Below are 23,916 nucleotides of genomic sequence, written 5' to 3'. Positions count from 1 at the left end.
CATTCCAGTATTCCTTTGCTTCACCTCCATAGTAATTTGGATATGCACATTGTAAAATTGTATGTGGGAATTTCTTATTGTCTAATAGTGTCTAAGTGTGGACATAGGCCATAGCAGCAAATGATCTCTCTCATGGGATGACATAAGCACAGCCTATGCCACAGCCAAAGAGATTTCCCCAATTGTTCCAAGATTGTCATCTGGGATGGCCCAGTATACCAGGATGAAAGCTAAAGTACATCAGTACTTGGGAACTAGTTTTGCTAATGCTAGTTTGCAATCAAGTTAGTGATGCGTCATCTGGTTCAAAGGAACTTAGACCAACATGTGTTCTTTACGTGACAGTGTATGTATCCAAAAAAATTGCACAGTTTCCGTGGAAGTGTCTTTATTTTTCCACTTTAGCATTTCGTAAATATGTGATGCATTGCTTTATTTCCTCCATCTATTTTACAAGTTCAAAAATGTGATTCACAAAAGGCCAGACACATTTGAGCGTCTCCTGTTGTTTTTTTTTATCCTGAAAAGTCTTCTTCAGTGCCATTGGACAGGTGTCCCCAAGGGACGTGAAGTATGAATTCAGAAAGGACCGGCTTTGCAGGAGACGATCGACAGCTGGTTGAAGCATGAGTCATCATGCACGAACATGATGGAGGATTTTGCACACACTTCTTGTCCTCGGGGAAGCAGACACTGGTGTAGAACTTTCTAGACCTTTTAAACAATCAACTATGTATCCACTAACAGATCACAGCAGTTTGCTTTTGCATGCCGAGTTTTGGCATTTCTTGATAACGGGTTGATGGAGCAGAGTTAAATTCTGCAATAATCTGCTACGCAGGCTGGATGTAATTTTTTTGATAGTTCCATCATTGTCTTCATATAAGTCTAGAAACTGCGATACACCATATACAGAAAGAAATATTTGACTTTTGAGGCATCAATGGCAACACAGGCACACATTGAAACTTTTTGTTGAGGACCAGGAAGCAAAGCCTACCACTGAGCTCATCCACACAACAAGTCCATGCTGCTGTTGCTGAGTTTATGTTTAGAGATATGGTACAGCTCTTTTAAGAATATGTCGTTTATACATTTATGAACACCATGGGTAAAGTCATCTTACCGCAGGCATTGCTTTAGTTTCCGCATCTTTCTTGCTGGTCGAAACGCATCACATGACCACTCATCACATTGCACTCATGACCTCGCCAGTCAGTGTAAAAAGTTGTCAGTTTCAAGCACAGGATGAGTTCAAATGAGACGGGCCATAGTTTGGTCTAGGGTGGCAGTAGCCTAGTGTGTAAGACACTCGCCTATGAGACTGAAGACAAAAAGTCACAGCGATTTGCCCAGCAACCGCAACACAAATAAACACACATTTTAACCCATTTTCTGTATATCTTGTTAAATAGTTCATGTTAAATGTTAATAAAAATTATTAATGTGCATCAGCACTGCTGCCTTAAAAAATACATATACAGTACAGGCCAAAAGTTTGGACACACCTTCTCATTCAATGTGTTTTCTTTATTTTTATGACCATTTACATTGGTAGATTCTCACTGAAGGCATCAAAACTATGAATGAACACACGTGAAGATATCTTTTTATTCTGGCAAACAACAGACAATCTCAGTCTTTTGGTAGGATGCCCCACACTGTGGCCTGATTAGTAACTCTCTTTTTTTGTTTGTGTCTTCTCTCCCCTGGCTTCAGGTCCCCTCTGTCTGTTTCTCGATCTTTTGGGCCTTGTATTGTCACCAGCCAGTTGCGTCACAGGGTGCTGGTTCATGCCAGTTGCGGAGCTTTTAAGTGCTCACTCGGTTTTTACCTTCCCACTGAACCTTCCACCCACCCCTGTTCCCATGCACCATGGCAGCAGTCAATAATTCACGAATCCATGCAAAGCCACTTCTGGACAGAGGTGAAGCAAATGGAACGGGTATGGCCTATATGTCTGAAAAATTCAGCAGGGTCTGAACGTGAGACTTTCTGAGGTCATCCTGGGTGTTCCGGGCCACACTCAGGTAGTGGTTATGGTGAGCCGACTCCATCAGCTTTTGTGGATTGGAGTGACATAAGCATCATTCTACACCAATTCACTGTTCATGAGTCTTTCAAACAACCAGCATTAATGCTAGCCATAAATACTGAAAAGATTTGTAAAAATATATTTGCTCTTACATCTAAAGACAAGCGATAAAGTTTTAAGTCACAGGCTAGTCTCAGGCTCTTTTCCACTGTCCAAAACTGCATTTTCAAGGCCTCTCTCAAGTTCCTGCCATGTTTGCCTCTCTCCTTTTTCCTGTTCATAGTCAAGCACTTCCTGTTGTTGTTGTTGTGTAGAGCTTAAATGGCACAAATGCATTTGTTCTGCATTTAAATGTAGCCATTTCTGTGGCTTTTTATTTGGCAGTTTCTAAAAGGACGAGAAATAACTGGGACACGAACTTGGCTGTTCCTCCCCTGACAAATGCACATTTCGACCAGAGGATACTGTGTTTGAGTAAAATAATTAAAGAATCCTTTGTGTGGTTCTTAATGAAGAATCCACAGTTCAGAATTCAGCTTGGGAAACCAATGTCTGAGGGCATTTTTAGTAGAGCAATTTGATGTGTTTAGCAAGTCTTGTTTGAATAATTTGTAGCTTAATCTCCCTCAAAGAAAATTAATGTGCAATAATATGGCTTTTTCTTTGAAATAGGCAGATAAAAAAAACATTGCTGTATATATACATAAACACAACAGATTTTTTTAATTTCACACAGGAATTGCTTAATTCTGTGAAATACAGTACAGGCCAAATGTTTGGACACAGCTTCTCATCCACATGTGTTCATTCATAGTTTTGATGCCTTCAGTGAGAATCTACCAACGTAAATGGTCATGAAAATAAAGAAAACACATTGAATGAGAAGGTGTGTCCAAACTTTTGGCTTGTACTGTATACTGCATTATAGACAAAAGGACATGTAGCCAGGAGACATCCCAGTTCCATTATACATGAACATAAAGCGCGGAGACACTTCTTTCTCTTCTCTGACCTTTGACTGTTCTTCTTCACAAGTGTGCGGAGTAGAAGCACAGCAAGAGAACAAAACATGTGGAATACGAAGACTGCCAGAAGCACATCAGGCATCAGGCCCAGAACCTGCCAGGTGTGCAGCCGTGCGTGAGCCATGCATTGCCTCTTCTGGCGGAAGGGTCTGGAAGGATTGAGATGAACTCCGTCTCTTGCCCGATGAGATTCTTGCAGACAGGTCGGGTTGTCCGAAATTGTCATGTGGAGATGATTACTGACACTACAGCCAAGCAAAAAAAAAAAAAAAACCCAACAACCCACCCCAGTTCTTTCCATTTTAACTGCTCTTAAAGTCACACTCTCATTTCCATAGCTCTGATAAAGTGAAGTGATAAAGTGAAGTGATTGTCACTTGTGATACACAGTAGCACAGCACACAGTGCACACAGTGAAATTTGTCCTCTGCATTTAACCCATCCCCCCGAGTGAGCAGTGGGCAACCATGACAGGCGCCCGGGGAGTAGTGTGTGGGGACGGTCACTAGAGAAGAGACTTTTTGCTCCGATTCGTGCGCTATTTAGTTGTAAATGGCAATATAAATGAGACGCAACATGCCAGTGAATTACATGTAGGAATAATTCTTCAGGCGTAATACTGCAAGGGCAGCCATGTAGCTAACTTAAAAAAAACCCTAAAAACTAAAAACTTGTGTAAAGGCATCTGAGGTGTTGTAGGTGTTGGGACTGTGCATTCCACACATGCGGTTGTCACATTACAGAGGCTGCAAGAATTTATGTGCTGATAAATGCAGTGTTTTTGGGGAACGTTCAATTTGCATGTCTGTTGAACTGTTGTTTTCGGAACTTTCTTTTGAACAGAGAATGCAATTACTATCTATCAACTAAGATGGACATACAGATCTGTTGTGCAGATCAGATCAACCACATCAGCACAATTAGATATTATTCAATTTACAGTTGTGGCCAAAACCTTTGAGAATGACACAAATACTGGTTTTCCCTAAGCTTGCGGCTTCCATTTTTAGTATGTCCAGAATGTTATGAAGAGTGATCAGATGAATTGCAAAGTCCCTCTTTCCCAAGAAAGGGGCAGTGGTTGCCTAGCGGTTAAAGACGCGGCCCCATATTCAGAAGGTTGCCGTTTCGAATCCCGATCCGATGCCACTGAGGTGCCACTGAGCAAAGCACCGTCCCCACACACTGCTGCCCGGGCGCCTGTCATGGCTGCCCACTGCTCACTCAGGGTGATGGGTGAAATGCAGAGGTCAAATTTCACTGTGTTCATCGTGTGCTGTGTTGCTGTGTATCACAAGTGACTTCCCCCGTCATCACTTCACTTCAAAAAAATGAACTAAATACCAAAAAACACAATTTCCACTGCATTTCAGCCCTGCCACAAAGGACCTGCTGAGATCTTTTAAGTGATCCTCTTGTTAAAGAGATCATTCTGTCATGCTGGTGAGTTAGAATAGCAGACTGGATGCTTTAAAAGGAGGGTGATGCTGGAAATCATTGTTCTTCCTCTGTTAACCATGGTTACCTGCAAGGAAACACGTGCAGTTATCATTGCGTTGCATAAAAAAGGGATTCACAGGCAAGGATATTGCTGCTACTAAGATTGCATCTAAATAAACCATTTATCGGATCATCAAAAACTTAATGGAGAGAGGATCAAGTGAAGAAGGCTTCAGGGTTTCCAAAAAAGTCCAGCAAGCACAAAGAACGTCTCCTAAATATGATTCAGCTGCAGGATCGGGGTGCCACCAGTGCAGAGCTTGCTTAGGAATGGCAGCAGGCAGGTGTGAGGGTATCTACACGCATGGTGAGGCCAAGACTTTTGGAAGATGGCCTGGTTTCAAGAAGGGTGGCAAAGAATCCACTTCTCTCCGAGAAAAAGCATCAAGGACAGACTGATATTCTGCAAAACCTACAGGGATTGGACATCTTAGGACTGGGGTAAAGTAATTTTCTCGGATGAAGCCCCTTTTCCGATTGTTTGGAGCATCTGGAAAAATTATTGTTGCTACCATCTATCCTGTCTCGTGCCAAAGCATCCTGAGACCATTCATGTGTGGGGCTGCTTCTTATCCAAGGGAGTGGACTCACTCACAATAGGTTTATGTATTTACTGTCTGTTCTATAATAGCCAAGCGGTTATTACATACTAATTGCTTTATAATTACATTATTTTAATTAAGCAATGGGGAGCTCTCTACCAAGGGGATGAAGGGGAAGAGGGGCTTTAGGAAGAGGATTGGGAACTCACTATACAACCCACATTCGGACAGACTCTTGGTCAATATGACCCCAGATATTGCTCCCTTGCCACGTCTGTGCAGTGCCACCATCCCCAGTAGGGTCTCAAGCTGTCACAGATATTTCTTCGCAACAGTTGTGGTAGACCTGCAGCTCGTTATCTCTTTCCCAACCTGTGCATGAGTAGGAGGATGATATCAGCATCACTGGAGGAAGTTTACATATTTTTTTTTCCTGAAGAATGTGCTGTTGCGAATTTAATAGAACTTTTCAGTGAACATATGTCACAAAATCCCACTGCCGCTGGCATGAATAATTCTAATGCAAAATATGTCACAGGCAAGCATTTTTACTTCTGAGCAGTTATTTAGTCATGTCTTAGATATGATAAGATAAACCTTTATTAGTCCCACAATTGGGAAATTGCATATGAAGATTAAATTGTAGTTTTGTAAGATACAATTAAATTACAACAACTAAAATTAATTATATATATTTAAAAAAATGCACCGGTGTGCAACCTAAAAAACCCAAATACCATGTAGCCCTTCTTCGGATTATTGTGGCTTGCTTTAACAGCAATGGGTATTATACGAAAGAAACTCTCTGATGTATGACAGTGGATAAATCGGTGACCTTAACCAGTTTTACCAGGGGAGGAAAAAACAAAGTAAAGGCCAGAAGTGTGTTTGAATGGGCTATGCTGTCTGCTGCAAAGGAGACAAGGTGGATCATCATGGCTGTTGGTGCGTGAAGACTTGACGAACAAAGATGCTTGTCGGTTCGATTCACATGCAGTGGAGTTTAGTTCTGATCACTTGATGTGGATGAACTTACTCTTTCTCTCCAGTGGCGGAAGCGTAAAAATAAATCACTTAGTTCGACATTCAAAAATGCACCTGCATTTTGCAGAAAATGCAAAGCAGGGCCAATATTTGGCATGAGGCGGCAAGAGGAGAAGGGGTTTCTTTCTTTACAGGGACAGTCTCCTTGACTGATGTTCAGCGAAGTGCTTCAGAAGTGAAATTGCACTGCTTGTGGTATTTCTCTGGAACGAACACATGGGCCAAGCCTTTCATTATCTCCATATTCTCCTCTATGGACAACCTCACGCACAGCCTGGTCCTAAAATAAATGAAATGGCTCCTTCTGTTTCTACAGACAGGCCGGCTGTGCAGTGCCACTTATTTGAACACTTGATGTTAGAACTTGCTGGTGAATCTCAGTTGCCAAGGAAAGTAAAGTAGAAGATAATTTTTTTTTTGGGGGGGGGGGGGGTCAGATTTACATTTTTGGCTGATATTACATGTTTCTGGACTTATCAGCCAAGTCTCTTTCTCTCACTCATACACACACAGGCACACTCACATTCACACAGGTTCATTTTTGCCTGCCAGCCGAGCCATATGCTCTGTTATTAATTGCGTTAGCGCTCCTGCATACTTTTTTTCTGGACTCCAGGACATATTTCACAGCTCTGCCACAGAGCATCACCCACATAATATAAAGTCTGGGCACGGATTTGCAGTAAAACGATCAGGATCAGAGACACTTTTAAACACTACTACCCACAGTTTTACATAAAGGTTTTAAATGGGGGGAAATGTACAAGATTATTTGTTGAATAGAATAATAACTGTTTTCAATGTAAATAGGCTTGTATAAGTTAAAATACTGAATTCACAGAAGACAGAGAAGGACAGAAACAAAGGCGGTGAAGCTTGAGCAGTGGCTTGAAACTAGGTGCTTGATATATGATTATTATTATTATTATTATCTTTATTATATGGCACATTATGGGGCTGCTATCACTATTGTAAATTTAACTATGGTAACTCATGGCAATTCATTCATTCATAACCCCCATCCTTAACAAATGCAGTATTTGGCAACTGAATTGTGTTTTTTATTTTCATTTTTTCCATTGCATACATGTTAAAACCAAAATGTAATATGGTTTAATTCTACTGGTCTTTTCCTTTTAGAGTAATAAAGAAGAGATGTGGGCTTCCAAAAAACCCTCATGTGTGTGTGTGTGTGTGTGTGTGTGTGTGTATATATATATATACACCACGGGCATTTTGTAGGCGTGTGTGGCAGGAATACCCTTGAGACCTGCTCACACACCCTCACCCAGAACACACACACACACACACACACACACACATTAGAAGCAAGCACTGGTGAGCCACGCTGACATCACTCTCCCAGGGATTGAGAAGTTTCAGCTGCTAACCCATTGATATGAAGGAGAGGAGAGGAGTTTGACGGGAGGAACAAAGATAACTGTGTTCGACATCTTACCATCTGTAAGAGGGGATTCCAAAGGGACTAATTAGCTAAAATGCAGTGGGCAGAACTGCTCATTGGAAACCTCGTCACTCACAGTGGCAGGTAGAATGCGAACCATGCATTACTGAGTCACTCTAACATGTTGAGGAACCTCATGCTCAGAACTTCTATAAATTTTCTTTTCCTCATGTCAGGATTGACTGCAGCTGAGCTCATCACCTGTGGCCAATCCTGACGAGGCATAAAAGCCGAAGATTTCCGCCCCTTCGGGAGGGACGGCATTTTCGATGACTGAGCACGAACTTCAGTTTCTGTTTTGTATTTTGAGTTCTGGCAATCGGCACACGCCTGCGGGCAAGTTTAAGTGGATACCCTTTATTCCCGTCTTTGGCCACCGCGATGTCGTTTATTTGTATTTAATGTTTATTAATAATAAAACCCCTTCCCAGCATATCCTGCCTCTGCGCTTCCTTCCCCCGTCAGCATGTCGGCGTGACACCTCACACAGGTGAAAGAAGGATGTTCTAGCACCGTGTCTCCGTTTCACACATTTTTGTGAAAAAAAAAATCGACGTTTCCTGATATAGATTTGTTCTAATTGTGATATCAGTGTTAATACTATTCTTCAGGTTTTGTTTTACTTTTTAAAGAATTATTTTCAGGTTCTTCATAATATAAACAGCACAGCAAAAATTTGTCTTTGTTATCTCTTTTGCCATATCCACCTAGTGTGGAAGGAGGTGTGAGGCCACGTTGCTAACCGCTGCGTGACCGTGTGGCCCTCTCAGCTAGTCCCTGAACCATAAGCATATTGATCTTGATATCCCTGACCTGCTTTACAGGGTATATTAAGAAGTGTGCGGCACAGCTTTCCCCCCCAGACAAACAACAGCACTGGTTTGTTTTGCCCTCGAACCAAAAAATGCCATTCCGTCTGCAACCTTGTCGAATGCTTTGGCTGTTGATGAAGTGTCTTTCTTTCCTTGTATTGACTCTTGTCCTTCTTTAATCAATAGCCGCCGGGCGTGGGCCATGCGGTGTTGTCATGCCTTTTTTTTATTATCATTCTGAAGGTGGGGGAGTGTTTAGACTGAAGGCCAGGGAGTTCAGTTCAGCACATTCCAGCATGCATCTCAGCAGCTAGAATCTTCTTTCTTCTGGAGCGACCTCAGAGAAATCTGGCAAGACTAAGCCAAGCGTGTGAATGATGAGCTTTCTTGCATGAAGCCAGTCTTTGTGTTAATGTGAGAAGATATTCTGGCAGGGGTGTTGAAAGGATTCATGCGATTTGTCCCCCCCACGCGACTCGAATGGGCTCTGCTGGCAGGGAGATGGGCTTCTGATTACGTTGTTTGTTCTGCTCTGGAGCCCTCTCAGAGAGTGGGTGTTCTGGTGGACAAAAGGATTCAGAAAACATGCCGAAAGTCGGCCAAGAAAGATCCCCCCACAACAGGAAGCTGGAGCTGGAACTGCTGAATCACCAAAACACCAAAACTTCCAAACTTCCACCTACTCTCTGAATGATGGCCCGAGAAGAACTGTTAAGGACTGAAACGTATTCTGCCTAAACAGCCGCTACTAGTCAAATGTTGATGGGTCTTGGGTATTGCGTTTTTTAGAACAAAACTGAAGACAGAGGACTGTGAAATAACAAATGCAAGTTTATGAGGCTCTCCAAAGCAGGGAGCTTTTGCTGTGATGGCAGCATTTCACACTCTTAACCACCTTAAGTTAACCAACAGGGATGGTTTCCAACAGTCCTGAAGGTTTATTCGGAACACTTTTCTCATTCGTTCACTCGTGTTAAAGTGAACATGAAGCTGATCATGATGACAATAGTGAACAAAGCAGCCACACTGCAAACACTGGCTCAACGTGATAAAATGCAAGTGTTCTGTCACACCTAATATTTAAGCATTGCCGTAATGCGAATAAACCAAGCAAATATTCTGTCATTTAGGTTTATTCACATTATGGCATTGCAAAAATATGTTTTCTTTTTTCAGTGCATAACGATGAAAAGAGCCGACTCAAAAATCTATTCATCAAACATTCTTCAATTTCACCTGCTACAAAAATACTAAGCATGTTTTTTGGCAACCATGTTTTCCAGAATCTTCTCTACTCTCTTCCTTCAGCAGACTTGCTTGTCACAGAATGGTTTGCGTCACATGGCACAGTGTCTGAGGTCATTGGTCACGGTTAATAAGGAGCTTGTTGAGCTCGGTTTAATGCATTTGGGAGTTGAGCTAGTTGGTGTGAATTCTTGATGTTCTTCTAATCTGTTTGCTTCAGGCCAAATTTCCCCTGGAACATGATTGGTGCTTCAGCCATCGGTTGAAGTTGCCGTTTTTCTTTTTTTACCAAAAGCCTGTCCTTAACGCAAGAACGGAATGTGTTCTGACCGACTCCTGACTGCACGTGAGAGATCCTGGCTCCTGGCTCTCTGAATCTTGGGTACATGGACCATATCAACACCACTGACTGTGTGTGTTCTGTATTCCAGAATGCGGGAGAGGGAGCTGCGGTGCGTGTGCAGAAGAGTGCTGCTCGTAGCTGTCTGCCTGGTGCCTCTCTGGGGACAGCTCACCCTCGCCTTATCCTCCCGGAGTCACATAGGTAGGTTCCCCATCCACCTGGCTCGCCAAAATCAAAGTAAGCAATGAGCATATGCGCTGCTTCAATTTAATTTTTTTAAAAAACGCAGCAGATGTTTCTGACTATTTGTCTTTGGCAGCTGCCTTTTGTGGATATTTTACCAACTGGGTACCTGGGCAATTTCAGTGTGTTATTTTATTTTTTTAGGTGAAAAAAAAAAATGCAGTACCGCCACCACTGGTGGACTCAAGCCTTCAGAGATATCTGGGTGATGTAGAGACACTGGTCCCAAGGCAATAGGTGGAAGCTGTGAATGCACATTGAAATAATGAGTATGTTCTTTAGAGGATAAGTCTGAAAAAACACTGATGGTACACTGGAGGGATAGCTTTGCATAACAAGAATTATACTTTGGAGAAGCTAAACCCCAGGCTATAATCCAAACAAAAGAAGGAATATGATGCACAAACTCAGTGGGCCATATTTGTAAGCAGGTTCCCGCATGCACCCTCCAGCACTCTCAAGGATTTGAAAGAGGATGAAGCAAAATGGCAACTGCAATTAATAATCTCAGCATTTGAGCCAAAGGGGAGCAGAAGGAGGAGGGGTCCAAATAAAACTGCTTGGCTTTACAGTCAAAGTGACACAGATAGCAACATGTTTGGAGGTCCTGTTTTTTCCCAGTGGAGGTGTATGTGCAGTCGCACCACTGTGGAGTGAGATTGATTACATTGGGAACGAGCAATCACTCAGCCTTGGGGAAGGAGCTGCTCGCCAGCGCCAGCTCAGCAAAGGCAAGGTTAGCACTGAAGTAATCACATAGTTAGTCCCTGCAGCCACAGAGGTCAAGCCAAGGTGCGCCCTATAAACAAGCCTCTTTAGCCCTGTGCTTATTGACACAGGGAATTTCGCTAGGGCAAGGCGAGTCCTCGCCATAAGCTTCACGATAGTGCAGTGCTGCCAGGAGTCGTTAGCTATTTGTGAGATCGGGAGAGGAAGAATGTCATGGCGGTTTTGCTTCTCGCTAAAACAACCTTAAACAATAAAACATGGGAATGGCTGTATTGTGTATAGTATAGAGCTGGGCAAGGTAAAGCAATCACAGAAGGCGCAGATGGTGATTTAAATCTACAAGAATTATGCACGGAAGAACACAATTGGAAATACTTGTATAATAAAACAAAATGCACTGAAAAATGATTAACGAACTCATAAGAGACATATTTCTAGATCTGTGTAAGCCATAGTGCATGCTTGGTATAGTGCATGTCTTCTGGCATATAAAAATAAATAGACAAACCTGAAAGGACTACAATTAAATCTGAAACATCAAATTATTAGGAATTATTAGTAGGAATTATTAACAGCCATGTAGCACCCTACTTTAGCTTCTCATTTCTTTCTCCTCCATTTTCCTCCATTCTCTATGATCCCAGGACTTCCTCACTATTCTGATGTGTACACTAAAAATGACCATACAGGCCTTATTATATGGACCAAAGGCGAATGTCACAACATGTATCCATACCAGTATATACTACTTAATTAAAAAAAAAAAAAAATATATATATATATATATATACACACACACACACACACACACACATATATATATATACATATATATATACATACACACACACACACACACACACACACACATATATATATATATATATATAGTAACTAGTATTTTTTTTTTGCTGAAGCTTTAAAAGGAAGGAGAACGTAGGGTTAACCCCTATGTGAGCATTTTTTCCTTTTTTATTCAGTATTTGTATTTGAAGGTGAATTCAAATTGTGACAGCCTTGCTTCACTTTTGACAAAATGCATTCTTAGAAGGATCTGGTCTTGAGTCACTCACACTATGATTTAGATATGAATATGAACGATTTACATCACATAGCACATCATATGCATTGACACACCCAAAAGAGAAAACCAGGTGCAGAAATGCTTTACCGGACCTGTGCTGCTAAGCGCTGTGATTCACATCGTATGATTAACAGGTGAACCTTAGGGTTGAAGGTAAACATGGAGAGCATCTTATTAGAATTCAGTGTTTAATGAGCTATGAGTTTCGATGTGTCACTGTACCGCTTAATAAATCTCACCGATAGCACCACAATCTGCGAGCAACATGCTGAGCTGCGACGCACTTAAATATGTAACAGAGTTTATGACCTGCAGAACGCAGCGACATGAGCCCTCCATCATAAGGCATGGCCAGCACATAGTCCAATCAACGCAGGCAATGTGTTTTTCATGGCTGCGATATTTCTCGCTGTTCTCCCGCTTGAAGGCACATGCTAACCAATTAGCATCAGCAAGTGCTCAGGTGCAGGTTTCCAATGGCATGTAATATTGCATCTATTTGGAAAATATCTCTTGAAATCGCACCATTTCTCTTTGATATATTCCTCAGAGGGCCACATTTTCACATGCAATAAATAAGACATGGGAAATGAGCACTAATGTCACATTCACTGGTTCCGCCATTGCCGTGGTTGAATTAAAGCACTGGTAATATGCATGCTCCCGAGATGCCTATAACCAAGGCAGGGGAAAAAAGAGGGGTGTCACGCATTGTGACAGCTGGACCTGTGAATTATTATCAGGAATCCAGAGAGCAAAACCATGCATAATGCAAAAGTAGGGTGTGTAAGGGTTGTCAGTTAACACTGATTAGAAAAATGTGTTTTATGAAGTTATCCCAAGCAACCGACATCAGTACTTTAGCTGTTTGTTGAAGAATCATGGTCTGTTGAAGAATCTTGCATATGCAGGTACAACCTTCTGTACAGCACAGGAAGAAATCGCGTCACTGGGACTGTGACATTTCCCAGAGAGCAGCTTCCTTTGGGACAAGCAGAAATGTATGAGACATTGGATGTGGCTGCATTACATTTGGCATTTGGAGGTGGATGATAAGTTGCAGATGCCATGGACACGGCTTGTGGCTATAGAGCAGGGCCATCCCTGATTCCAATTTCAAGTAATTCAATGTCAATCACATCATTTTTCCAGAATCCAAATGTCCCTATTTGATCCCAATTTTCCAGGAAATTCCCGACAATTTAAGCTTCATCTTGGTTCTCATTGTTCCACTTATGATTTTGTCCATGACTTTGCATTAGGGAAACAGAATCTGGGGGTTAAGCTGTGTCCAGATGTTCGAACGTCAGGCATGATGGCTGCTTCCACCATTTATCAAATCCTGCTGCGCTGCAGCTCTTTCAAAACTCCATAACTCTTCCGTCTCTTCCCCAACGCTAATTACAGAGTGGAGGTTAATTCATTCTTCTTCTCTGCCTTCCTTCAACTCAAAGGAGCGTCAGGTTTTGGTTTGAGTTGGGGGGGTGTAACTAATGTTCTTTGATGGATGTAATTAGCAAAGAAGTGCTGACAGTGGGCCAGTATTTGTGTTTGGGTGATGACCCTGGCCTAACCTAGCTATTTAGAAAGCCTTTGCAGTACAATAATTAGAAAAGCATTAGTGTGGTTTATAAATCAGCAGCACTGGCTAAAAATACCTAAAAAATTATGTATTCAATATAATATAATTAACAATATAAATAAAAGCATGTCTCAGCATAGATATATACACGTATTTAACCTCTCAGCATGCATCAATAGTGCTGACATATTTTGACGGGGTTCCAAGCTCATTCAACCATGCTTCCCTGATGGTACGAGTGAAGATGTTGGACTTTTGCACCGTGTACAGCTGTAATAACGAAGGATCAAAGCATAATATTTCATAAGTAAGAATATTCTAGCATCTTGTATGTTACAAACTTTTGTGTTCGCTAATAACGTTAATCATATTACAGACCAGAGCATCTGTCTTCCCAGAATAATGGATATTCATATTTCATATTAAATATTAAAAAATGTTTTTCCTTGTATGAGTGGAAGATGAAGATCTTCTCATGAAGATTGGTTACTGACATTGTCAGCTAACATTGCTGGCCTCTTCTGCATGCAGTAGGAGTGTAGTTTTAAGTTTATTTTGAAAAAAAAAAACCTACATGCAGATGAAAAAATACCTATATGCAGATCTAATTATGAACCTAAAATGAACAGCCAAATTATGCTTAATTTTCAAACCCTTTTCTCTATCAATTTATTTGTGGCTCTGTCATATCTGAAATTTGAAATGAACCAAGACAAAAAAAATTGCTTATCAAATTTGCCAGTTTACGGTCCTTGAACAGTTTGGGCCTGATAGACGTTCATTCATTTAATAGGAGCTCTACCCCATTCCATGATGGTGGCTCTATTGATGCGTTTACTCCCATAGACGGCCCCATTCAACAAGATATTTAGTGTATGTATCTACAATTACTCATGTGTTCACAGATTGGGGGTTAAAATTAAAAAAAAAAATTATGTGATATTTTTTATGTAGTAACAGATGAGAAATGGTAGAGGATGTGAATGTCAGTAGCAACATACCAATATTTAAATTTAGCAGTAGCTTAATAGTTACTTTAAGGTTTTAATATAAAGGTAAATAAATAAATAATAATAAAGTGAAGTGATTGTCACATGTGATACACAGCAGCACAGCACACGGTGCACACAGTGAAATTTGTCCTCTGCATTTAACCCATCACCCTGAGTGAGCAGTGGGCAGCCATGACCGGCGCCCGGGGAGCAGTGTGTGGGGATGGTGCTTTGCTCAGTGGCACCTCAGTGGCACCTTGGCGGATCGAGATTCGAACCGGCAACCTTCTGATTACAGGGCCGCTTCCTTAACCGCTAGGCCACCACTGCCCCGTAAACATTATGATCTTCATTTTATCATGATAGCAATCATTTTTCTCAATCCATCAAAACCACCATTACTTGCAATATTACTATTACTAATGACATTAATGACCTTTAAGTCGACAGTAATAAAATGAATTGAAAGTAAAGATAATTGGGTGGGAACAAGATTCTTGTGAAGTGACCCAAACTGACCAGTGGAAAATCGCTGAAGGTTAAATGATGAATTAGGAAATCATTTGATCTGAAGAGAGCCCACACTGAATTAATCATGAGATCAGGTTCACTTCTCAGAGCTTAATGACTCTTGAGTCCGAGTCAGTTGGCGCAACTAAGATGATTAAGGTTTTTGGATCACATTCACGTTCTCTCTCGATGGGTTGTGCTAGACAATCCTGAGTCGCCTCTCCCTGAAAATCTTTCAGGGGGAGGCATCTTTGTCTAGGGCTGATGCGAAGGCCTATTTCTGTCTTTTCTGTCCTGAATGTGGAAAATCCATTTGTGACATTTTAATTTAAAGTGTAATGTGTGTGTCGAGGGTGCAGATGAAGGAGTCACTGATTCCCAGTCCCTGGTGATGTTGTGACACATTGTGTGACATCCGTCCTGACGCTCAGCTATGAGGAGCATTAGTGGAGCCTGTTTAAGACGAACAACATTACTTTCAGTTTGCAGATGGCAGCTATTTGCAGACACTTGACCAGACTGCATTGGCCCACTGTGCAAAGTGAGAAAATGGGACAATGAACCCAGTTGCCTTTAATATCTGGTCTTTATGTAATGGAGCAGTCAGCATCCAAGACCCCGGCCTCCTTTTTGTTTGATTTGAGTGGAGCTAAGGCCCTAGAGAGAAGACAAAAGTAAGAAAAGCGGGCTGGCGCTTGTCTCTGACCTACTCTGTCACTTTTATCTGCTTTTGATCTTACAATGGAGTCAAACCATGCAGAACCAGTGACTCTACTGCACTCATTATTTCTAGTCCACTTACACTGTGGGTCCAGAGCCACTCAGTGCTTCTCCAAGAGTGTTTCTAATTTGTCTAGTGACCACGTGAGACTCAAATGATCACACTTTTTTTTTTTTTATCAGTGTTTCTGAATTTAATAACTCAGACAGGCCATTACAAGGCTGTATAAATTCTTAAGGGAAATGATTTGATCAGTCAATAGTAGCCCATGAACGTTATGGCAGGAAGATGAATAGTGCTGACAAAGACTTCATCTGCTCGCCAGACCCCATATGCTGAGAAGCTGTCAAGCCCTGTAATCTGTTTCCCTCCATGTAAGTGAACGTTCTCCTGGGCAAAGCTTGGTTGAGGACAAAGGAACAGTAAAATGTTGCAATGATCAACAAAATTCATGATGCCGTCAAATCAACATTCACACCAAACTTGTGAATGTTGATATGTATTCTAGAAAAAAATATGAAACATAAAGACCTGATTTCAATAACATAAAAATAACTCAGTTTGAAGGCATAGACCAAATGTTCTTGAAGGTAAATAAGACCTTCTGCCTCAGTGAATACAATGAGGCATACAACATGTTGTTTTTACACCACTGTTGTATAAATATTGATCACGGTTGACATTCCACCACCAGGCCTACAGGGGGCAAGGGAGACCAAGGGGGTCACCTAAGCCAAAAGTAAACATACCCAAGGTCAATGTCCGAATTAAAGAAGCTTAATTTAAGAAACTGGCGGTCAATGACGTACTGAGGGATCTGCTCAACCGTTTCATCTGTCTACCTAGACGACATCCTGATCTACTCTCCAGACCCAGAAACCCATATTATACACGTCTGCACTGTCCTCCCATGTCTACTACAGAACCGTCACAACCGTCAACCTCATGGTAAAATACCACTCTTAAGTCCAGTAGCCAGACTGAGCATATCAACAAGGAAGTGGAGAAGTACCTCCGATAATACTGCTCTGCCCATCCCACCTCCAGGTCTGCCCACCTCCACTACTGGCTCGTAACCAGCATGTGTCCTCTGTAATGGGGCTGTCTCCTTCTGAACCCTCCATGGGCCAACAGCCAACCTGGTTCCCAGCTGACATGGAGGAGGGTTAAGTCACTGCAGTTAACCTGAGGATCCGCCTACTTTGCAACACCTGGAACCTCGTCCATTGGGCCCATGCAACGTCAAGCAGATCGCTGCCACCGGCCGACCCTGGTGTTTCACCCAGGAGACCAGGTCTGGGTGTCCACCACTGGCCTGTCCATACCCTCTGACGGCGCAAAACCTGAAATTCCCTATGTCCCCCCCATACTCTCCGATGCATTCTCCTTCTCTCCTGTACTACAAGAGACGTCACCCCACCGTCCCCAACACACTGACGGCCTCACCCACCTGTAACATCCTGTCTGCTAGTGCTCCGCTTGAATCCCATTGTGACACAACTGGGTGATTAGGTAGACGTATTCATCGTCCATGTAGTGTAATGTGTCTGTTTTGTTTGATTTCCCTTTTTTATTACATCCTTATGTTGGATGAATATTAAAGTGGCTGTGCTTAGCTTAACCTGCAAGGTGTCAAGGGGCTGTGGTCTGATGTGATGAAAGAGAGAATGTCGGAGGAGACTTGGATCCAAATCGCAAGTTGACGTAAAGTGGTGGGTGAGTCTCCACCACTTACTCTGTGAGCGCGTTCAGCATACACTGCAACCCCCACAGAGGTTGATGTTTGCATGACAAACACAACAAAGAGGGAAGCAGGGTTGAGGAAAGATGGGGAGAGTTGAGGTGGGCCGGGTAGTTGCCACATTGATGAACAATGACTGAGCACCGGCCTGCAATCAAAATGCTGATTAAATGGAAAAGTCACATGGCACAAGATCATTAATGATATCGGATTGGATTATTAAAAAGGATCGGCTCCTGATCCTGGATGTTATTCCAGAATTCCATCATTGGAAGGAAATTGGGATAGATGGTGCAGTAATGCTCACACTTCTGTTCCCTTGGCATAGGTTAAACCAGTTGATAGCTCACTGGTTTTTCTTTTTAGTCCATAGTGAGACGGTCTGGTTGATGTGTCTGTTCTGACATGCGTTCATTTGGACTTCTTAAAACTATCTCCAGCTCTCTGATTGGTTTTACTGGCCCTGTCAAAACCTGCTTGTTTGATCTCAATTTTGTGGAGGCGCAGATGGCCAGGTTCCCTATCAGTTCATAACAATTTCATAAGTGACTTGCTGTAAATTGCCATGGTGATGCTATGGTAATTGGGTTGCCACTCTTGCGCTTTTCTCATAAAATGCTTTTTCCCCCCAAGTCCCTGCTGTCTCTGTGAGTAATGAGTGTTAAGGCAGGCTCAGGAAAGTGAAGTTGATCACCAAATTACACAAAGAAAATGGAACTGATTTCCTAAATGGACTCCTGGAATGCTTGGAATTTGAAGAGTTTTATGTAGATAGAGGTTCAGAGTAAACCCTTGTATAAGCCTTGGTTAAATATCCAATTTTCACAGTATATTTGTCAGTACTTATACACATGCCTACTCTTGATGTCCTTTCGGGGTCTTTAGACTTTTTTTTCTATTAACATCGTCCCACTTCTGCACAGAACATATTGACATTGGCTGCAGAACGTTCTTGTCCTGTTCTAAATTTGGGAGTGCTGTCATGCTGTTTTAATGAGATTCCTAGCCTCGCTCACTTTTGTCGGCGTGTCTGCACTCCCGTGGTCGGCTGGATGTCTGAGACTGATGCCCTCTGTCAGCGGCCGGTTTGCCCAGGCAGAAGCTCTCTCTGATCTCTGGCTGCTCTGTGACCCTCTTCTGCTGTGAATTACAGCTTACCATCGTTCCACTTTCCTCTGCCAGAAAACACTGTCATATACAAGGATGCATTATGTATCAATTACTTAGTTACTTAACACTGGTTGACAGCAAGCAGGCATTGTATTTATGATTCACTGTATGTGTCCACCCAGGGGAACATTTTCATTTTGGAACACAATATAGCGCCTGCAGCATCTACAGGTTGGTTGCGGTACCAGTGTGCAGTAAATGCAGGAAGATAAAATGCATTTATATGGTTATGTTGACATAGCCGCAACATTAATTTTATATGTAAGCAGCTGAAAAAAATGATCAATTTATCAGTAATCTATATTATGTTACCCATATTGTCCATATAACTAATCCATAGCTTAATCATTGCAATACATTATACATTTATCAAGTTTGTTTTTAAAGTTATGCCTACTTGTAAGCAATAGTACTTTTTTAAATAAAAACGGTCAGATATGTTTGCTGCCTGTATTTGATGAGTTGTAATCCTGTCCATTCTAATAATGTTTGTGAGGAGTGTGCATGCTCCCCCTGTGGGTCTCCTCCAGGTTCTCCAGTTTCCTCTCACCGTCCAAATACATGCACACTAGGCAAATGTGTGACTTTGAAGTGTGTGAGTAAATGGTGTCCGTGTGTGGCTTATAATGGGCTGACGGCCTGCCCTGCATCCTGAGTGTTTTAGGATGGATTCAACACAACTGTGACCCTGAGTAGGACTAAGCAGTTAAGAATAGTGCGTGAGTGAGTAGATAGTGGTAGTTGTTGATATTTCTGAAAACTATGCTGGTTGGAGAAAAGTATGGTTGATCAACGCCTTTTGCTCCACCTCTCTGGTTTTCACTGAGAATAATTACAGTCAGCTTGTTTTTCTGGCTGTTTATCAGACAATTTTATACTTAATTGTAATTTACTTAATTAATATTTCCGAATTTCTTGATGCAGTTTGTGCCATTCTGCTTTTTCTTATTCCATTTGCAGGTTAGGCATTGTATAGGCTTAAAGTATTTTTGTCATCTAACCCACCTTTTGCACATCAGTTATGTTTATATATGTGTCAGAGCCTATACAGAGCCTGACACTCACACAATACCTCTTTTATATTATTATTTGTTACTGCATTATTCCAAATTGCACAGCAGTATTTGGAGTATTTTTACTTTGCACCTTCATTATCCATTTCACAGTTTAGCACCGTCTGTCTTGTCATCTACTTGTTTCGTTTGTTTAAATGTTATTCTTGCGCTGCCTGTGTTCCATGTTTGCACTTTATGTAGCTCGGTTTATCGATGTCACACATGTGCACTTCAGTACATAACTTTGTTTAAATGTTCAATGTAGCACCTGATTCCAGAGAAAAGTTGTATGTACATGTATGTACCTGAAATGACAATAAAGCTCACTTGAACCTGAATTATGTGATGGCAAACTGTTTATACAAAACAGCACCTCAAAGAAATGGGGATTAAAGCAACACTATGACAAAAATGTTGAAAATTACTACAAATGCTTCTTGTTCATCACTTACAGCAGCCTGCGGTCTGTTTTATTTTTAATATCTTCTTATACCCTTGCAGAAAATGTCACACTGTGGCTGTTAGATGTTTCAGCCCATCAACATGAATTAATTAGGGCCCAAGCAGAGTCGCAGAGATGCTAATGCGTTTTGACAAGTGTAAAGAATGTCCAAAAAAAAAAAAAAAAAAACACTTGATGGTTTCCTGAGAGTTATTTATTTTTATTAAAAGGTGGGCATATGAGTGATGGCCAAGGGAACAAAAAGATAAGAATCTTTACTTTCCACCCAGTAGGATCTACAGAAGCACAGTGCTCCAGAAGGACCACCTGCCAGGACGTTTTCATTCCAACCCACCCCGCATATAAACAGCCACACTCATTATTAGGGTGTTATGAAACACCTGAACCTAATGAAGGAAGCTGGGATGAAGCATCCTGGCAGGGGGTCCTTTTAACATCTACAAATTGGGCGGAGCATGTTCAGGTGTTACCCCCGTCACCCAATCTGTGAAGGTTCCCAGTCATCCAGGTCACATGGTTATCTCAAAAAAGCTTATTTCACTGGCAGCTGGACTTGTTATGGATCCTTGGCGTTTCACCCCCTACAATTCCAGAGGGCTTTCTCAGACTCCCTTCCATTCCAGCGAAACGTTGTCAAAGATCCATAACAAGTCCAGTTGCAAGTGAAATAACCTTTTTTGAGATAACCTGGAGTTTATTATTTCCATTAATTATTTTTGTGTTTTTACTTATAATGCAGTTTCATAATGGCAAACAGCAATATCTGTTCATTGAGCACCATAACAGTTTAAATGAGTTGTTGCCTCCGTTAGGTGTCACCACAGCTCACCAACCACTCTGGTTGTCCACGCAGACCGTCCCCATTTACCCAGGCTTGGGACCAGCACCAAGGAATACACAGTCACATGTGTCCCAAGTAGTTACTCAACTAAATAAGTTAGTTGAAAAAATGTTTTTTTTTAAACATTTGTGAACAGTGCATCATTTTGCCTGTATAGCTAGTACATCAGCAGCCAGCATGAGTATTTGAATTGGTTTAATGTGTAGACTATTATCGAATTAATGTGAATTACTTTTCATTTCAATAAACAAAAGTATTATTTTAAACTTTTTTAATAGCGCAACATTGATCACAAAAATATGTGAACTCCTTTACAAGCTCCCTTTTTTTAGCATTTAGCTCAAGCAAGTCACATCGCCTCATGGGTAATTTTCCTTATCTGCTTCCACCAACATGAACCGCCGTTTACATATTCCCCACACAGTTCACAGTTCTCTTTGAACTGAGCGTTTTTTACTCCCTATGGTTTGGAATTTTACTTAATAAGGCTGATTCCTGTGTTCAGTGTGCTACGCAGGGAGCTACAGAGTGCTGAAATGCACCATGTGAGTCCATTTCCGCTCTACTTTGCTTCATTTCACTCCTGCATGCTAATGCTTGACCTGCTGGCCTTTCTTTTAATTAAACTTTCAACTGCATCCAATAACGTTAAGTATTTTTGGCGAGAAGTCACAGAATTGCATGTAATATGATACTGTGATTCTGAAATGCTTTGTTAGAATAAAACACTTGTAAACATTATACTGTTGGAGTGTTAGCGGTGCAGTAACTTGCATCTCATAATAGTTTCCTGCAACCTTCTCTGCCAATCAGGAATTGATGAATGTTGCGGTAGAGTGGAGACCTATATCTAAGTGGAATTGATCTTCCAGGGGTTCGGACACTGTGCCAGTCCCCATTAGCGTTAGCACTGCCCGCATGTTTTTCCCTCTGCTGAGGCAGCCACCACAGCTATGGCTGATGACAATCCTAAACAGTTTAAGTGAAGGACATCGATCACAGGTTCTGCCACACACATATTCCAAACACTCGCTCTTGAAGCCTGTATTTTGCCATTAATGGAACTCTAGGGCAGCATTATCTGCATTGTATGGACTCTATAGGGCCCATTAGCACAGTGTCTTTGAAGAGCTGTCCTCCGCTCGTCCATATGGCACAGAGCTTTCAACTTTCCCTGCCCAACGCACCTCTGGGCATGCACAGCAGAGGCAGAGCTTAGGACAGGCCTTTGATGTGGGAAGTCACTGGCTGGCATCCACGGCTGCCTTGACCTGTCCTCTAACATCCTTTTCTTCTTCCAGGCTCTGGCCTGGCTGCCAGTGACCTTGGTGAATGATGTGGGCTTGAGGTTTAATCAGCAGGTCGTACAGTTCTTTGCGGTTCATCCTGAATCTTAATAAAGCATCAAGATCAGGGTTACTTGGTGCCAAAACAGGAGATTTGACAATGTGCAGAATGCACCAAAAAGGCAGTGAATTCAAATAAAATATTTGGGATGGGAATTTAAAGGAATTCTGGCAAGCCTGGACATACAGCAATAAGTGCAGGTCTCACTCTCATTCCTTCAAACAAACAGCCACAAATGCGATGTAAAGTTTAGGCTTTAGGGTGTACATTTACATTTGAAATTAAGACCCATCTGCTAAAACCAACAATTATTATATATTGTATTTAGAATATTACCTCCAATGAAACTATGAATGATTGTTATTCTCTATAAAACATTTGTAGACGCTTTTTTTAAATTTATGCTCATATGAATCTAGTATAAAAATATATTACTTTTTAACCCCAAGGGTGTAAGTACATGTAATTGTTATTATTAAATCATAATATAATGAAAAACACAAAAATTGTATTACCATACAATTTGGTAATACACGTATTACCATACTTCCCTCTTATATGTAAAAAAAAAATATTTGTTTACAAGATCAAAAAGGCCTCGATATCAAAAAAGCCTCCTTTCCTTCATTCTCTGCATCTCCTGTCTGCGGCTTTTGGTTTCAAAGGGAAGAAAGTGTTTTGAATATTCAATGAGAGTTTTTAAAACTGTGAATCAACTTTGTAGAGAGAGCTGGGAGCTGAACGATAATCACGTCAAGGGTGAGCACTTTCACCTGCTCCCCTTGTGTTTGCTTTCAAGCGCCCAACCGCCAGTTGTTGACTGGCCTTTTGTTGGAATGTGAATGGCTCTTTATTGATTCCGGGCAAAATGTTTTTAATGTTGCTGATGAGATTTTCAGATTGGCCTCTAATGGGAATATGGAGGCCCGATTTCAATCAATTTTTTTCAGCTGAAGTCCTAAATTGAAAATCTTTACCGGCGTAATTATGGCTGATCTGAAAGAAACACTGAAACTCTGTGAACGTTTGCCCCATCTCTCTTTTAAAATTTAAAAGGCTGTATTCATAGCCTTTAAAAGACTAACAAATGTTTCATTCTGCCTTTGCGGAATAGAAGAAATGAGAACAAATGGTGAAATAGATGTTTGTGCTCGTGTGGCCCTTAATTGATAATTTTAATTATTTGAGTTTTTTCATCTCTATTTTGCAGCATATTGTCCATAGTTTTCATACATTAGCTTTATGTTTAGGGTATAAATGAATGTTAAATAATCCATTATTATAATTAAATTTATATCTGGTCAATGGATTTGCTGCAGCAAGTGGGGAATTATTGTATTAAAATGTTCTGGGTGTTACAGTTGGTATTAAACAGCTTCCGGAATTCATCACAAAAGCATAAAAGCCATGATTTCACTTCAACCTCA

The 23,916-nt window shown here is 41.4% G+C and overlaps 1 protein-coding gene across 1 annotated transcript in view; it reads left to right on the top strand.

Moving 5' to 3' along the window:
• LOC114800707 (chemokine-like protein TAFA-2) overlaps positions 1–23,916 on the top strand; it is a 61,641-nt gene that overhangs the window by 28,623 nt on the left and 9,102 nt on the right. Inside the window, exon 2 of the mRNA XM_028998410.1 lies at positions 10,100–10,212. Coding sequence (XP_028854243.1) covers positions 10,101–10,212 — 112 coding nt within the window. The 5' untranslated portion in view covers position 10,100. The remainder of the gene's footprint in view (positions 1–10,099; positions 10,213–23,916) is intronic.

Source organism: Denticeps clupeoides, chromosome 12 (genome assembly GCF_900700375.1).
Source record: "Denticeps clupeoides chromosome 12, fDenClu1.1, whole genome shotgun sequence".
In the NCBI taxonomy this organism is placed as follows: Eukaryota; Metazoa; Chordata; class Actinopteri; order Clupeiformes; family Denticipitidae; genus Denticeps; species Denticeps clupeoides.
This window is presented reverse-complemented; position numbering and strand designations above follow the sequence as displayed.